This window comes from Ictidomys tridecemlineatus, chromosome 13 (assembly GCF_052094955.1).
Source record: "Ictidomys tridecemlineatus isolate mIctTri1 chromosome 13, mIctTri1.hap1, whole genome shotgun sequence".
In the NCBI taxonomy this organism is placed as follows: Eukaryota; Metazoa; Chordata; class Mammalia; order Rodentia; family Sciuridae; genus Ictidomys; species Ictidomys tridecemlineatus.
In genome coordinates this window covers 43,366,934-43,385,393 of record NC_135489.1, presented here as the reverse complement: position 1 = coordinate 43,385,393, position 18,460 = coordinate 43,366,934, and the positions used below count along the sequence as shown (strand labels likewise).

At 43.2% G+C, this 18,460-nt stretch overlaps 1 protein-coding gene across 3 annotated transcripts in view; it reads right to left on the bottom strand.

Annotated features, from left to right (window-relative positions):
• Positions 1-2,699: 2,699 nt before the first annotated feature.
• The window catches only part of Kctd1 (potassium channel tetramerization domain containing 1), a 97,379-nt gene continuing 81,618 nt past the window's right edge, over positions 2,700-18,460 (bottom strand). For 2 of the 3 annotated variants that reach the window (XM_021728931.3, XM_005329053.5), the window contains 2 exons: positions 7,451-7,756; positions 2,700-3,657 (listed from right to left, as the gene is read on the bottom strand). In XM_021728931.3, coding sequence (XP_021584606.2) covers positions 3,499-3,657; positions 7,451-7,756 — 465 coding nt within the window. In that variant the 3' untranslated portion in view covers positions 2,700-3,498. The remainder of the gene's footprint in view (positions 3,658-7,450; positions 7,757-18,460) is intronic. The other variant, XM_078030217.1, reaches the window with a different exon arrangement.

Below are 18,460 nucleotides of genomic sequence, written 5' to 3'. Positions count from 1 at the left end.
ACCACCCACAGTGAGTGCCTGATATATTGTAAGAGATGCTCAAAATACTTAAGCATAGGAATACGTTTCTATTTCATGGAGAAAATGCAATTAATAATCTACCTATTCTTCTTCCTAAAACAACATGAAAACTTACTTTTGAAAAAATACTATAGTTTTTGGGTCTTGCTTAAAAAAAAATAAAGCTTAACTGAACATTATTAGCCTTTACATCATTTACTTGATTTCTCAAAGTTTTAGTTACTTTAGCAAAGGAGTATGGGTAATATGGCCTCTGATGTGGTCACAAAGATTAAATAAGTTAATGTAGTTAAAGTGCTTAGTACAAGGCCTAACATAGCAAATGCTTAATAGATGGCTGTTGCTACACTATATGGAAATTCATCTAATATTTAGAAACCAGTTTAAAGGTGGCTTGCTCTATTATATTTTTCTGAAGTACTTTTTAGAGGGATGGGTGTGGTGGTACACACCTGTAATCACAGCAATTTGTGAGGCTGAGGCAGGAGGACCACAAGTTCAAGGCCAGCCTGAGAAACTTAGAAAGACCCTGTCTCAATATAAGTCTTTTTTAAGAAATTAACAGTCTCAGGATTGGTGGTTTATTTGCCCTAAACTTTGGCCAAAAAGCTGGGTGTGGTGGCACACACCTGTAATCCTAGTGGAGGCTGAGGCAAGAGGATTGGTACATACCTGTAATCACAGCAATCCAGGAGGCTAAGGCAGGAGGATTGTGAGTTCAAAGCCAGCCTCAGCAACTTAGAGAGACACTAAGCAACGCAGTGAGGCCCAGTCTCTAAATAAAGCACCAAAAAGGGCCTGGGATGTGGCTCAGTGGTTAAGTGTCCTGGATTCAATCCCTAGTACAAAACAAAACAAAAACAAAACAAATAACAAAAATAACCCAAACCACCTGTGATTACAGGTATGTACTTTTTCCTGAAGTACTTTGTTTTCTGGAAATCTCTATGCTCCAAGACCTAAAAATTGTGAAAATTACAAATGAGATGTTTGCTCCATTGCATTGGATCAGAGTTTATGTACAAAAAAAAAAAAATGTCCGCGTGGGTTGTAATTGTATAAATGGGCTTAAAGACACAGTGGCTGCTCACAGCTAAAGCACACAGTTCTGTGGAGGACACGTGTTTAGTTGGGACAGTGCCAGCTGCATGCAGGGAGAGCTGGGTGAATGTTAATTGATGACTGCAACCAGGAGGGTCCCGAAGTGGGGCCCTGGCTTTATTGATTCTGTGATATTTTCCCTAATGAGAATGGATTGCTCATAAAATCATAGGGAAAGTTCAGGCTTTCAGTAGGATGTGGATGAAAGAGCAGCTGGTAGAGCAGCCCTGGCCCTTCCCATCTGAGACAGTGGTGTATTAGTCTCAAATAACGGGAAATTACAGAAGGATGTGGCATCCTGGCTGGCAGTCATTAAAGAAATTCAGTGTTTGGGCCGCCTCTGTGTTCCGGGGAGTGATAGGAGCCATTAACAGCTTACTCTTAGTTTCAGAAGCCAGAGATATTTTCATTACTGGTGTCCTCAGGCAGAGACTTTTTAATTTAAAAAAAGAAAGTAAGTTCAGGATGGAAATAGCCCATCACCACAGGAGCATCTCTGCAGCAGAAACACATTATAGTTTACCTGTCAATCTTAGCAGCATGCCAGGTTATTTTAAGTGTCTGGAATGAGGAAGAGGAAGTAAGGAGAATGGTGGAGGGAGGGCTAATAGAGGAACCAGAGTCACTAATACCTTGGAAAAGCCAAGGACTTAATTCCAAAGTGATATTGAAAGCTCGGGTTTCTTACCTCTCGGGCTGATAATAAAGTGATTACTCTGACCTTGAGGTTTTTCTCTACTTCTTCCAAAGCCACGATGTCCTAGTTTGATCATTTTTTAAGACGGTGTTACTAGATCCAAGTTGGCCATCAATTCTTTGTTACTGTCCTAGCAGGAGGTGGGTGTTATTTTGCATCTCCTGGAGTCTGGGCTGGCTGGGTGTCTGTTCAGCCAGTGGAACGCAGGCCCAGGCCCAGCCTTCAAGAGGACTGTGGCTTCTCTGTTCCTCCATCTTGGAACACTGTTATGCTTGGGTCACTCCTTCTTGCTGGGAAGGGCCCAAGCTGCACAGAGGCCAACAATCAGTATGATTGGCAGCCATCTGGGTGAACCAACCTAGACACCTTGGCCCAATCACGCCCCCAGATGACATCACATGGAGCGGAAGCAATCCAGCCAAGGCCATTTAGCACACAAGAATCATAGAAAACGAGAGAGGTTAAACATGTTGTGAGCCACTAAATTTTGGTGTGGTTTGCTCTGTATCTATAGTCATAGATGACCCAAACAGGTAAAACTGAAAATCTCACCTGGCTCAGTAGTAAAGCATACCCACCCTTGGCTTGAGTGAGAGGCTGGGTTCAATCCCCAGCACAAGAAAACAAAACAAAACAAAACAAAAAAGATGAGGAAGTTTTATCTTGCTCATCAAGGCAGAATAACAAAGCATAGGAAACAACAGTTGCTAAGTTGGAAGAGAAAGGTCTAGAACAGTTGATAACATCATCGCCCTTTGATGGGTTTTGACTGCAAAGCCAGCCCCACCAGAAAGGCCTCTCTTCCGATGCTCAACACAGAGAAAAGGAAAAATTTCATTTGAATGCAGCCTCACCCCAACACGTGTGTTTCACACAGACCTTATTTTTTAAACAGAGTTTATTGTATTTAATACATTATAAAATTTGAAAAATTGTAGGAAAGCAGCGGACTCAAACTGGAGCATCTCTAACAAGTAAGAATTCTGGCCCCTTTGCAAAACTGATCAGTTTAAAAACAAAGTAAAGTTCACATCTGTGAGGCGGACAAAAAGTGTCACTCCTGTACAAACTACATTTAAAATGTCATGTCTACGTCCAATGCAATGTGCTCATGACAGTTCCTCTGAAATCCTGCCTGGTCCCGGCCTAAAGAGACATGAAACCTCCTTACGAAAAGAAACTCCATTCAAGGTGTTTTTTTTTTTTTTTTTTTTTGTCTGTTTTTGTTTTTTTTAAAAAAGGAAAAAGAAAGACAAAGGAAAAAGAAACAATGGATGGCTATTGGCAATGGAAACTGTAAGGAGACTGTGTCCTCCGCTCATGGCTTGTTTATTGGTCAGAGGCCTTGAGAGGCCCAGGACACTTCACAGCCATCAGCACCGACTGTAGCTATCACCTTTTTAAAAATTTTTTTCTCTCTTTTTTGCATTTCCTACCTTTTGACATATATATATATATATTTATATATTTTTTACACCTTGAGGATATCACTATTCCAATTGTTCCCATATGAATACAGGTGTGATCTCTATTGGATATAAATGTGTCTTTTATTCAATTTTAGGTCCAGAACTTGGTTTGCTGTCCCAACTGCACATAATGTCCCTTTTCTGATTGCGTTATTTGTTGTGTATGTTTTCCTTTTTTTTTTTTTTTTTTTGCATAAGAAATATGTCTGTTTAGTCCAGAGGCTCTTGCTTTATCCGGATGACAGAGGGTACACGGGGCGTCCGCCTTAGTTCCCGACGAAGGACATATTCGCTGAACTGAGATGAGTCCACTCCTCCCCCGCAGGAACCTACAATTTCAAATCCTCTTTGCTGCAACCTCTCAAGGACCTGCAAAGGGACAAGCATCTCATTAGGGGTGATGTAAGTTCTTTGAAGACATAAACACACCAAAGGATGGTTCCAAAGTTGGAGGTCACGTGCAGGTCTAGGCCACCTTAGCCCACCCTTATGTCCTTTGGCATTTCTACGCTCAAAGGAAGATCCTGGATTAATGGGCAAGGAGGGAGGGAGGGAGGGAGCAAAAATTCTAATACCTAAAACATGCATGCTTGCTTTTCACATACCAATGACAAATAGTTGGTGCTAAGAGCTCCAATTTACAGATTAGAAAAATGAGACTCATGAGTAGTAAGAAAGTAATGGAACTGGGTTTCCAAGTCCAATATGTTTGGCCTCAAATCCCACTGTTTTTTGTTTGTTCTGTTTTGTTTTGTTTTGAATATGCAATGCTGCCTTCTTTGTTTAAAAAAAAGTTCACATTTCAAAATTATATTCTATGAGGTGATAAAGAATACTGCTACTATTTTTCCTCTTACTACTACTTGGACAATATTGATGTTGATCAATATCAACCCCTACCCCACCCCACCAACAATAGAGCTGCTGTCTACATTGTTCTCTGTTCGTGGTATTTAAAATAGGTATATTGCTTTGCATGCATTTCAGGAGAGAAGAAAAATTGCACCGATTATGTAGTAGGAAATATATCCATGATAGACATTCTAAAATTCTCACATAAGTCAGATGATCTAATCTTTAATTTTGCAATCAAATACCTAGTGCCAGAAAGATCCCTGCATTTGTCACTACATGTCTGATACTCTTAATTGCAGGAAACAGTACTTGTAACTCAAGATAGGCAGAAGCACAGGAAACTCACCTAAAGCATTCTGTTTCTTTAGGAATCTAACTAATGTTAGGCTTGTAAATGTTCCCTGCCAGGGTTCTGCCTATAATTAAATTGCTCTACATCACTCCATAGACAAGAGGACACCAAAATAATTTTTTAAAAATGCTTTGCTTTACTTGTTTTTGGAATGAAGTGAAGTGTTATTAAATAACTCTCAAAATATAGTCAATGATAAAGTGACCCCTTCCTACTTTTTAAAAAATATTATTTATTTGGTTTCCTCCCTTGATATGGAACGTAACCTGCTACCTTGAAAACAGCTGACTAGATGAGATTGGAGAGCAGGAGAGTATGTTTTCTAAAAATTAAAACCTCAAATTCTGGCAAATTAGGAAAACTCCCAAGTCCTTCTAAATATCTAAATAAATATTCTATGTGCAGGGATCTATTCTGGTTTGTTTGTTTGCTTGGTACCAGGGATTGAACCCAAGGGCACTTAACCACTAAGCCATATCCCCAGGCCTTTTAAAGTTTTTAATTTTGAGACAGGGTCTTGATAAGTTGCTTAGGACCTTGATAAGTTGCTGAAGCTGGCTTTGAACTTGCAACCTCCTGCTTCAGGTTCCCGAGTCTCTGGGATTACAAGTGTGGGCAACCGTGAGGCCAGGACTCCATAGGTAAATTCAAAATGCACATAAGTGCCAGCCAGCCTATGGGCAGCATGAAGAATATAATTCAAGTTCAAAATCAAGATATGCATTGGGAACAGGTGAATAAAAAGGCGTAAAAGTGTCTACTCCAAGGAATTCTCCAGCAGAAGCATGAGTATAGCCTGCCAGCAAGAGATGCTCCTGCTTTTTCTGGAAGGATTCTTTGCCATTATTTGGAGAAGAAATTTAAAGATGAAGAAATTGTAAACAATAATGCATATAATTTCTGAGACCTGTTTTTCTCTCAGTGTTGTTATAGTCACTAAATTGCTAATATAAAGAAATCCCTAGTATTCTTTCTCCCCAGGGGTTCTGATACACATAATATGATAACTATCCCATATGATCCAATTTTACCTTGAATGTGGCCAAGTACTTATTTCAATATAAGCAAATAGCTTTTGATGCTATTAGTTTTTAAATACCAACTCATTAGCAAAATTGCTTAGATTTAGCTACCATTCGAGAATGTTAAATAACTCAGTGGCATTTGAGGCATCAGACACCTTATCCCAAAGTCTCTGAGTACCGGCAGGCAGACATCTGTTTCTTGGTGGTTGAAGCAGGAAGCAAGAGTGGGTCATGGCCCTGTTGTAGGATGATGTTAACGCAGATGAACATTTTCACATCTGATCTGGGAAATGCGTCAAGCACATAAACTGATGAAAAGGTTCAAGGCCAAGGAGTGGGGCCTACGGACTTGCTGTCCTGGTTTTGAGTGGTTCTGGTCCTCCTAGGGCTCTGGTGGAGAACCTGGGCCTGGGCGGGGTGCATGGGAAGGGGAAGGCTTTGTGGGCTTTACAGGCATTTAGAAGCCACAGAGGCTGTTCAGCCAGGGCAATGCAGCCAAACACCTCCAGGGGGCGCCATCCACACAGGGGAGAATGTGAATGTGGCCTGCTGGAGCTGTGATGAGAGTATGTGCTTTCCACTAGCATGCTTGTGGGTCATTTTCTGCCAGCGCTTTCTTCTGTTCTGCTCTCAGACATCTGCTCATACATTTTAAAAATTATAAATAGTTGTGGAACAATCCTCCAGAGGCAGCCTGCTCTACTGAGTGTTTCTAGTCTGAGCTCGGGAGAAGTTTTGTTAGCTAGATATTGAATGAAGTCATGGGCCCACTGCAAATCTAGAGAGGGGGAGAAAGCCAAACCCTTACTCCAAGGACCTCAAATAGTTTCATGTCACACTGATCTGCAGTCAAGACCCAGGCATGTCTGTTTTCTTGCAGCAAGATGGGGGGGATTAGCAGGCTTACTTGTTAGGGTTGTTGATAAGAAGACAAGGCACACACTGGACATTGCCCAGGAGGGCAGCATCAGTGCTTAGCACATGTTAGCTATGACGATGACAGCACCTATCAGCGCCTAAGGCTGGGGCCCCTCACATGGTATAAACCAGAGTTCTGAATCCCAGCCCAGGTCTCCTTCTCCATCTCAGAAAATGGCAATTCCACTCATCAGTTCCTCTGTCAAGAAGCTTGGGCATCCGGGGCTCTGCCTTGCCACCCACAGTCCTGGTCAGAAACCCTTTTTAGCTCTCCATTCAAGACACTCAAGAATCAAATACTTCTCAATGACGTCTTGGCACACTGCTTTCTAACGGGTCTCCTTGCCTCTATTCTTTTCCACTTGCTGAAGGAATATTTGTTTTAAAATACAAACTACATCAGGTCACTCTTTTGTTCAAAAATCCTCCAATGGCTTTCCATTGGACTCACATCTGTGAATGACCCAAACCAAAAGAAACCAAAGGAAAAAAAAAAAAAATCTAGAGTGCTCACGGCTTTCTCTGGGGCTGTCTGCAAGTTTCCCCAGTCACTGCTGGCCTCGTGTCCCAGTATTCACCCATTCTCCCTGATTCACTTTCTTCAAGCCACACTAGTGGCTTTCCTGATATTCTTCAATATGCCAAGCACGTTCCCACTTTGGGGTCTTCAGAATTGCTGATCCCTCTCCCTGGAACATTTTACCTGAGATATCCTGTTACTGCTACTTGGACAATATTGATGTTGATCAATGTCTACCCCCACCGCACCCCACCAATATAGAGCTGCTGTCTATCTTGTTCTCTTCTCTATCTTCAGTGCTTTTACCAGCACCTGGCACACAGTGGGTGCTCAATGAAGATGTGTGACTGACTGACTGAATGCTAAAGAGGGATGAATAATCACCCCCCCACATGAGTGTCTTGGTTCATGGGAAGAAAGATGCTAGCAAGGTGAAGTCAAGCAACAGCACTAAAAGTGTCATCTGATGGCACACAGCAGGTGTTGCTGTACCTGGACTGAGTTGAGGTGACAGTAGCCATTTAGTGGAAACCTGATGACATGTGTCGAGTCGTGATTCCAGCCCGCGTTGACGGAGTTACACATCACGTCACCAATCTCAGGGAACACTTCTTCTATCAAGGACTTGTCACCGCTGAGCGTGATCCTTTCCCCGAGGTCTGGGGCCACACGCACCACGAGGCACTCGCAGGGCCGTGAAAAGCGACCCGTTTCTCTGTCCTGCTTCCATCTTTCCATCTCCAACAACATTGGCTGAAGTTGAAAATATTTGGCCTCTTCATATAACAAAGTATAGTCCTGGGGTGGGGGATAAAAAGGCATTTCACAGTGCAAGATACAAACATCAAGTACCGGAAACAGCCACATTTAACAGCTGATACTTTTTCACCTCTGTCGTTATTTCAATAGTCAAATCTAGGTGTACATTTTTCACATATAACATATTTATAAAGATTCGATTTCCATTTATTTGCTCAGTGAAGACAAGAGGAGCTATGGGGAGTAGGGCCTGGCAGGCTCCTTAGTACTTCACAGGAATTAAGTCCGAAGTCCTCAGACTGGCCCCGTCAATAGGAAACCCTTATCATTCCCATTTTGCAGGCGAAAAACTGAAATGTGAAAGGATTCACCCCAAACTTTTCTCTTTTAGTAGAAAAATGCCTCTGGACACTTCTTCAAGTTTGATTTGGTGAGAATCCCCGTTTCCTCTTGGATAGAACTCATACCCTAAGGTTGGGCACAGCTGTGCAAACGTGCATGTCACCAAAGCCCACACTTCTTGTCACCTTCAGTGGCAGCTTCGGAACCCACCATGGGAGGGCATGGGGCTGGGGCATGGAGGGCGCGGGCCTGGAGACAGCTGTGGAGGGGCTCTGGGGGCAAGCATGCAGTGTTTGCCTAAACCTGTGCTGATCTGTGATGGTTTAGGGGAGGCAGCTGGAGATGCGAAGGGCTTGCCCTGCCTGCAAGCCCTCTGTCGGTGCTGCCATGGAAAAGCCAGAAATGAAAACATTAAACCCTGACACCTGCAAGTTACAGGTGCAAAAAGGGAACTTGTCCATTTCTGAGAGCACAGTCACCCAGTCTTTGGATAGGGCTTCTTTTCCTCTAGCATTAAAAAAAAAAAAAATGATTGAATTAAAGCCAGAAATCCAATAGGCATTAAAATACACAGGCCACTGAAGAAGATCAGAAGACAAAACAGAACTGGGGTGGGAGGCAGCAACTTAGGGACAATGTTAACAAGCTGGTCAATATTATGTCTAAACGTAGCTATGGTCACAATCATTTCTGGGTGTTTGATAAGTGGATACTTGTCTAGACATGTTGACTGAGAATGTTTTAATCAAGTGACACAGGTATCTCTGCTTTCCTTGCATGGGCCGGAGCTGGCGGGCAGTGCCTGGGGCCTGCATGAGAGTCAGTGCTGTAAACCAGTGGCCTGGTGCCTCCAAGAGCATGGCGTGGGCCATCTGGAGCTGAGGATGGCCACAGGGGAACTATTTTCATGTTGTACTTTGTTCTTTCTTTTGCAAATCAAGCAGTTGCAGCAGCAGCAGCAGCAGCAGCAGCTTTATTCAGGATTTCCAGAGAAGACCTTGTGAAGAGACAAGGTACCTTGCCTCTAGATGGAGATACACGTTCCAGACTGAGAAACTAGAGCCAAGTGGAAGATGCTTTCATGGACACTCAGCAGAATCAGCTGTGTTCTTATTCTGTCCTCTTAGCAGCCCCAGCATGCAGGAGTGTTGGTTCCCCACAGGAGAAGAAGCCATTGCTCTTGAAGTCTTCCCTGTACATGCTCCTACCTGCCTAGCCTCCTGACCTGTAAGGTGATACTGTTTGGATTTAAGGAGTTGAGGATTAAGCTGAGGTGTGGCCACTCTCAAGCCAGGGCAGAACTGGGGCCCCCAGCCCAGCCTTCTAGGGGAGGAGTTGGGAGATGCCACAGGTTCCCCTGGCCTACCTGGCTCCCCACTCCCAGGCTGTGCCATCTATGAATCACACCAACCGTGAGATACTGACCTAAATACTTACTTATCAAGATGACAGCATCCAAAGAGATGGAAAGCCAGCAGTGGGACTTACACAAGCAATAGAAATGAGAACGTCTGTGGCAGCTTTTAATTTTTCTGAGATTTCATTACAAATTTTAGCAGAAGGAAGGATCTGAGACTCCTGTGAAAAATATGCCTGATCTTTCTAGAGCCAACTTAAAGGTGCTGAGAGCAGTCCTCTTGACCAGCCTTGATCTTCTGGAAGAACCTTCAACATCACTGGACATTGATTGCTTAGCAGTGCTTCCAGGGACAGAAGACTCACTACCTAGCGAGGTGTGGCATTGCTGCAGATGTCTTCCTTAGGAAGATCTAAATCTTACAGTAGCACCAGCATATTTGTTCTAGAGTTATGGTGATTCTGATCTTTCACTGACCTGCCAACTCTTAGAAAATTCGGAGATGACTGTTTGGTCTTCATATTCTTCAGGCGGAACATACTTGATCTTTTCAGCTCTGCCTCATTTGTTAGGAATCTGAGGTGCTCAACATCCAGCGTGTCCTTGATTTGTCAGCATGCTCCGTAATATCCTAACCAGAACAGAGCCTGCCATTTCAGCTGTGCGCCAGTGAGTGCAGCTCATAGCACCTGCCTCGATTGATGCTTTAACACTGTTATTATCAATGCTGCCCTTGTTGGTTTCTTATCACAACTGGGAAAACCATAACCAACTGAATGGCTTAAAACTACATAAACCCTGCTGGGTGCAGTGGTGCTCTCCTGTTATCCCAGCAGCTGGGGAGGCTGAGAAAGGAGGATCCTGTGTTCGAAGCCAGCCCCAGCAACTTAGAGGGTCCCTATCTCTAAATAAAATATTTTAAAAAGGCTGGGGATGTGGCGCAGGGATTAAGCACCCCTGGGTTCAATTCCTGGCAGAAAAAACAAACCAAACAACAACAACAACAACAACAACACACACACACACACACACACACACACGCAACTATACACATCTATTCTCATAGTTCTGGTCAGAGAAGAAAGTCAGAAGTAAAGCTGTTTCCATTGGAAGCTCCATGGCAGAATCCACTTCCTTGACTTTTCCAGTTTCCAGAGGCTGCCCACTGTCCCTGACCTGTGGCCCTGCTCTGACCCTCCTACCTCCCTCTTGACTTAGAAGAGGCCTTGTGATTGCATTGAGCACCCTTGGGGAATCCTGGATAATCTCCCCAACTCAAGATCCTTAGCTAATCACATGTGAAAATTCCATATTGCCATGTAAGGTAATGGATTTGTAGCTCCCAGGAGTTAGGATGGTACCCCTTGCGGGGGCCATTATTCTGCCTACCACATAGTATAAGGCCAACTCAGCTTTCTCATCATCTCATTACTCTGTAGTTCATGTTTTGCTTTCAGTGAAATCCCTAAACCTTTTTCACATGAGCTTCTGTGAGTTAGCTCTTTCTCATTAAGTGTGTGTTAAAATTTTATTTATTTCTTATTTATTTTTTTATTTTCTGGTCCTGGAGATTGAATCCAGAAGACACTTTACCTTTGAGCCACGTCCTCAGCCCTTTTTAGTTTTCACTTTGAGACAGGGTCTCACTAAGTTGCCTGGGATAGCCTCCAACTTGTGAACCTCCTGCTTCGGACTCCCGAGTTTTGGGGATTACAGGCATGGGCCACCATGTCTGGCCTTGTGAAAGTGTTTGAATCCTTCATTATCTGTCACTCTTTAACTTTCACACTGTAGATTTGGAATGTATTCTGTTTGAGAAACCCTAGATTCGCTCATCCAGCATCCTAAGTCTCCCTCTCACCTGTGTCATTTATTCTGCTTCTGTGAAAATCATTTCTCAAAGGACTGAGAAGATGGGACTATGTATGGCCCTTTGTTCAGGGTGATGCTCAAGTAATAAGAAATTAAGACTCTGGATTTCGGCTTTTCAAGTAGTTATAAAACCTGTAATTCTAAGATGATCCAGCCCATAATCATGGCATTTGTTGAAATATTGTATGTCTGGGTGGACTCTGAGGGGACATGGAGTTCTGAAAGGGGCCCAAGTCTCCATACTGCCCAGGGATTCTCCTTGACTGTCTAGGGCTCTCGTCCTCTTATCTGCAAAATGAGGGAAACAAATTATATTAAAAGTGCTTCTGGCCCTAATATTCTGCGAGTCTATGTCCATAACAAAGCCCTGATCTACCAACTTGTCTAGGATAACCCGAAGGTGAGGGTGTGGTAGATGTGTGCTTAGCATGCTGGGGGCTGGGTGGATTCCCAGCCCTCAAAAAATAAAATAAAATAAAATGTAATGAGGCTAAGAGGACTTGGGTTAGAAGTCCCTAGGCTGACTCAGAGTCCTCACCATTTCCTTACCTCTAAATTCATAAACCACATGTTTAACAAACTGTTCTGAAGTCTTGCTTTTAGAAAATTAGAAAACTAATGGCCCTTTTGAGACATTTGGTCCTGCTCAGTGATTTCTGAAGGATTTGTGGTTATAATAGCGAAGGCTTAGAAGGGCCCTCCATGGTCAACCTGATCCCTGGGCAACATCTTGGGGCCTTGCCTTGAACTGCTGCAAGCTGCCAGGAGTTCTTTGGCTCTCCTTGACTTCTCTGGCTCCGTGGTTTTCCTTTATTATGCTGCTCTGTCTGCTTTCCAGGGAAGAGCTTCTGCCTATGCTGGGGGTGGGAGTGATGTGGGAGAACAGCTGAGCACCCATGGAAGGCTCCCCAGGTCGAGGAGCCTCTAAGCCGTAGGCAACTGGATTGCTAAAAAGGTCCCTTTTATTGTGCTACCGTTTTCTGCAGAGTTAAACTCAGGGACATTTCCATTTTTGGCTCATCAGAAAACTCCCTGCAGAAAGCAGTCAATCTCATCGGTTGCTTCCTTTAGAAACTTGGGCCTCCTCTCCTCCCTTAAGCAGCCTCATTTAATTTCATTACCTAAATCCCACTTTCAGAGGCTAGCATGGTGCCTTCTCTGGTCCTGGGTTCATCCCTTTCTGGTCTCTCAGTCTTTCTGCATGTTTTGGTTCTGATCTGACAGTATCTTTCCTTTGGCTTTTATAAAACTCTAAATAACTTTAGTTTCTTCTTCTCAGGGCACTTGGAAATAGTGTAGGGGCGGCAGCTGCTTCAGCACCAGCGATTCTCCTTAAGGAAATGAATCCAGACCATCCACTTTTCAGCCCTTCTGAGCGAGATTTCAGCAAAGGAACCCGACTGTGGTGCAGCACAGCAGGGAAGGCTCTGGGTCCCCTTGTATCATCTCTGATTAAGAAAGCATCATTCATGTTACTTGCTTAGCCCCATATTCAGTTAAAGGGAAACCAGTTATGCATAGATCTATTGTGGTGCTTAAGTGATTTTAAAATCTTAGAGAATATATATATTAGATTTGCAATGATTCTTCAAGGCACAAAGGTCAAGATCTCATTTTACAGGTGAATTTCCCTGAAACCTTATACAGATACATGGAATAACAAGGTAAATATGGGTAGACTCCAGAATTTGAATAGGCCATACTTATAACTTATTTGATAAAATATATAAAATTCAGAAAATATCCTTGGATGGAGGAACACTGTACACATGTCATATTAGTTTCCTACTGCAGCTGTAAGAAATTGCCATAAACTTGGTGGCTTAAAACAACACAGATGTGGGGCTGGGGTTGTAGCTCAGGGGTACAGCACTTGCCTAGCATGTTTGAGGCACTAGGTGTAATCCTCAGCACTACATAAAAATAAATGAATAAAAATAAAGGTATTGTGTCCATCTACAACTAAAAATACTTTAAACAAAGTAAAACAAAACAAAACAACAACACAGATGTATACCCTTAAAGTTCGGGAGGTCAGAAATCCAAAATGGATCTCAGTGGGCTGCTGCCTGCTGTCTCAAGCTCTAGTGGAAAAAAAGTCTCTTTTCTTGTCTTTTCCAGCTTCCAGAGGCTGCTGAATTCCTTGGTCTGTGGCCAGCAATCACATCACTTCCTCTGTCACATCTCCTTTTCTAGCTCTGGGCCTCCAGCCTCTCTCTTAGAAGGGCTTCTGTGATTACACAGGACCCACCTGGATCATCCAGGATAATCTCCCCTAGTTAAAACCCTTAACCTAATCCCATCCGTAAAGTCCCTTCTGCTACGTAAGGTAACATGTCACAGGGCCTGGGGATTGGGACTTCTGGGGTCACAACTTAGCTTTCCACACAAAACTGTTCAAAGGCTTATTTAATTCCTAATGTGATTGAAGTTTTTCATAGTGATTGACATGTCCTTATGCTCAAAAGGCAACTCAACCACTCACTCATTCTTTTTTTTTTTTTTTTTTGATAGTGAGAATTGAACTCAGGGCACTTAATCAATGAGCCACATCCCCAGCCCTGTTTCCCATTTTGTATTTTATTAGAGACAGGGTCTCATTGAGTTGCTTAGGGCATCACGTCACTAAGTTGCTGAGGCTGGCTTTGAACTGGTGTGCACTACCGCTCCCGGCTTCACTCATTCATTTAAAAATGATTATGTGCCAGATGCCACTGAGGTACTGTGGGCACACAGAGGGTCTTCTTATGGGGAAGATATCCAGTAGCAGCCAGGAGCTCTGGAGGCCCTTCTCACAGAACAGCATCTAAAGAACAATCATGATAAGAAAAGACAAGCCTCTGCAGGGCTTACTTTCTTTTAGAGGCCCCTCCAGACAAGGTTAGCGCCATCGCCATGGGTGTGTTGGTGTTTGGGGTTTGGGTTCTCTAAAGTTCTTCGATACTCTGCAATACTGCCATGGGCTGACATTTTTTTTTTTTTTTCTCCAAAGCCTGGATGGAACTGGCCCACTTTCTCCTCCTGTTCACCTGTTCCCACTACTCCTTCTGGCCAGGAGTCTCCCTCCCCTATCTGGTGGCACCAACTCCCAGTTCCTTTGACTGTTCTTGCTTTTCTGGGGGAAGGGTGTCCAGCCTCAGATTTATCCTAATGGCTATTAAAGGAAACGGAAGCAACAAAGTGTCCTTTCTGTGCCCTGTCACTATCTTGCCCCCACCCTATGAATCTCACAGAGACTAGAGCTTGCAAGGGTGACAATGACAGGTGCTGAAGGCAGGACTGGAGGCAGATCCATCAGCATTTTGAAGCACCACTCTGGCTGGGCAAGTCACGTGGACTCTACACCACCGGAACTAGGCCTGGTGCCTCCCCAGTGGTGAGGCAGGGGCCGGGGTGGCTGCTCTGCCCTCCTCGATGGCCCTGCTTTTGAGGGAATGCAACGGGGAGAGAAGTGGGTGTGCGCAGGAGGACCAGTCAGTGACAGTCTCTGGACCAGGCAGGGAAATCCTAGATGGCAACAGCCGACACCGGGGCTGGGGTAGAAGTCCTAGGTGGGCACTCCTACAGGTGCTGGGGAAGAAATTTGGGGGGCGTTATCCAGTTCACCACTCTGCCTTCAAAACCAAGAAGCCTTGAATACGTTGAATACGTTGCCACTGCTGATTGGCTAAAGGGTAGACACTGGAGCCAAGCTGGGCCAATCAGATGGTTTCGCTGTAGGACCAAGGAAAGGGAAAGAGATCCTGGACGTCGCGGGGGCAGGTCCATGTTAATGGCGGTGCTTTTAGGAAATCTCACATCCGAGGTCCTCAGAACGTCCTGGGGTTTCCACCCCTGGGAGAATACATCCACTAATTATCTGAGGGAAACTGGTAAATACCTCTCATAAATATTTTCTTTCCATTTTCCATGAGTCAACTGGTTCTCAACTGCAGTCACTGATGCTTGAGAGTATTTTGCAATGTCTGGAGACCTTCTTGGTTGTTGAAACTGATGTGTGTGGGGTGATACTGGCATTTGGTAGGGAGATACCAGGAGTACTGCTCAGAATCCTATGTTGCTCAGGACAGGCCCACCCCAAAGAATTATTTGGTCACAAATGTGTAACAGTGGTGAGGTTAAAAACTCTGAGCCTGACAGAGATCATTTTTGCTTCAGCTTAAGGAATATGTAAGTCATCCTGATTAAATGGTCAATCCTAGCATCATCAGTGGCTGGTGGACAGGTTTGCTCATGTGATGGAACATGAGGTTCACAACACACCTGGAGAGGTGTTCTCACCAAAATGTTTAACTTAAACCTATCAAACCTTTACCTGTCAGTTTACAGGAAATTAAGGGATAGATTAGTGAACTAAACTTTGTATGACAGGGCAACCAGGCAAATCTAGAAGTGGAATGTTTTGTAGGACACCTGGCCCAGTCTCTTTTTCAGATCACTATCATATAAACAGGAATCATATATCACTATCATATAAACAGATAATAAGAGGATTATGGGCCATAACCTGATTCACTATGTGGCCATACTGTCTTGGAAAAATTACCTCTAAAAGACATTTTGGGATCCATCTGGGAAATTTGCATGTGATTACAGTACTAGAGGAGATAAAATTTTAGTAAAATGGAAAAGTAGTGGATTATTGTCCAAAAAAAAATTAACATAGGAAAAAGATCCAGGAGGCTGTTCTTTTAAGGTTTTAACATTGGCAATCTGAGAAGTGGGAATGCGTTGTTTGGAGTTTTGGTTTTATTTATCTATATTTTCAAATTTTCTACAATGTACATCTGGTTCTTCTATAATATTTGAAAGGTTGTTACATTTTTGAACATAGCCATGTAAGTTATGGGACTTGTAACTTATGGATATGTAAGTCAGGGATTACCTGGCAACATATTTGTCTGCATCTAGAAGTAGTGGGCAGTCACAGAGAGAGATCACAAGAGATGTTAGTATTGTGGGGGTGGGGCACTCACCAAAGATGATGTTAAAAATAAAAGGCTAGAATCAAATGTATGAAATATGATGTCAAGAGCTTTGTAATGTTTTGAACAACTAATAATAAAAAAATGTTAAAAAATAATAAAAATAAAAGGCTAGAGAGAGAGAATTTTATGGTTCTCCATTAAAAACAGGACCAAAACTCTGGACTCAAGGGAATTGGAAATTGCTGCTCTGTGTGTGTGTGTGTGTGTGTGTGTGTTTGCGCACGTGCATGCACACACACGTGTGCATGTATGCATGCATGGATCCATATTTGTATGTTGGTAATAAAATTAAAATGAAAAAAAAACCAGTATACTTGGGGGTAGGGGAAATGAAGGAATGAGGACTGTTATATCCATAATAAAACACTTCAGAGAAGTTCTGCAATCACTGACCAGAAAACAGAGTGTAATAATTCTCAGTGGAAGCCAGGGTACCATTTAAATGGTGTTTTAACACATGAAATTGTCTGAATTGTTAGCAGGCATCTAGTTCACACAGCACATTCATGGAGTGAGATTTTAAGGGTTGTAGAATGCTATGATTTCACGCACTTGTTCACTAAGCATTCAATGGAGGGAAAGAGAAGCCGGTAATCAATGTGGTACTGAGCAAAGCCAGTAAGAGATTCTCATGTGCAAAAGAGCCATGTCCCTTATCCAGGATCAGAGAAAAGCTCCAGAGGGGAGGGATGCCCCACTGTTCAGGAGGTACAGACAGAGAGCTCGGAGGTGCTCTCGGCATTTGTGATGAGCATGAACTGACCAACTGCTGGGGTGCAATTTCATCATGGGCCACAGGAGCTCAATGGCTACCTCAGCTTCCACCCACCTTCTGATGCTCCTCACAGGTCCCAGAACACCGTGGAGCTAATTTATGGCCTGTCACCCAGAGGTTCCGTGGGAAACCTTTCAAGGCTTGGGGATATGCGAGTTTCTTTTGACATGCTTTTGGTATTTTTTCCCCCAAGCATGGGCTGCAGCCCCAATCCTAGCCAATTAAAGGATGTGGTCTGTACTTAGAACTGAGGAGTGGCAGGCCTTTGAGGGCTCCGAAATCCTCAGGAAGCACATGCAAAGTGAAGAGAAGCGACTGTCCCAGTCCTAGGCAGGTTTGTGACTGGGTGAGTCCTCAAGGGACGGTCTTCTGGAATCGGTCGAAGCTGGACTTCACGTGGGTGACTTTTCCTCCTCAGTTGTCTAATCTGAATGCTCTTGGAGGAAAAGTCATGCCTGCTATGTAGGGTTATGTGCTGAGGATTAAACCAAAGCATGTGTTTAAAATACTTAGCTCATTTTCTGGAACATGCTGCATCTAAAAATGAATGGTAATTCCCAACATATTGTTTTGTGATTCCTTGGAGTCTGTGTCCCCTTTAATAACAGGAATTATAAATTAATATCTCACTCTTATAAGTTGCTAAGAATGGTGATATTATATACCGATGCTTCACATTTTTGGTTTAGTCCTATATGATTTAAGCAGTGCATTATCTATTTATATTTAGCTTCTGGTCTCCTGTGATTTTGATGCTTTTGTGTTGTTTTAATTAATTCAGAAATTATTGTGGCTCTGGAGACTATCATGCTAAGTGAAATAAGGCAATCCTAAAAGGCCAAAGTTCTGATCTTTTCTCTGATGTGTGGAGGCTAATCTACAATAAGGGGTGAGGGATAGAAGAATAGAAGTGCATAAAGTTCAGTAGATTTGACAAAGGGGAATGAAGGGAAGGGAGGGGCTGTAGGAAAAGACAGTGGAATGAATCTGACATAATTTTCCTAAGTACATATATGAATGCACCATAGTGAATCTCATCATCATGTATATCCACAAGACTGGGATCTTAATTAGAATAAGATATGTTCCATGCTAGTATAATTATATCAAAATGGATTGTACTGTCATGTATGACTAAAAAGAATCAATAAAAAAAGAGAGAAGAAAAAAATTACTGTGGGCCCAGTACACATTGTCCTCAAGAAATACATAAAAATGTCCCTGCTGTAAGAACCTCACATGCAGTAAGGAAGGTGACGTATGCACAACACTCATATTCATAGTGAGATAGAAAAATACACACGGCCAGGTTTCAGGTGAGCTGCTATGAGTCAGAGTCCGGTGTGAACGTAAGAGTCACTCATTCACCCAACCCTGCACTTGCCTGTGCCACAGGTACTGACATGTTC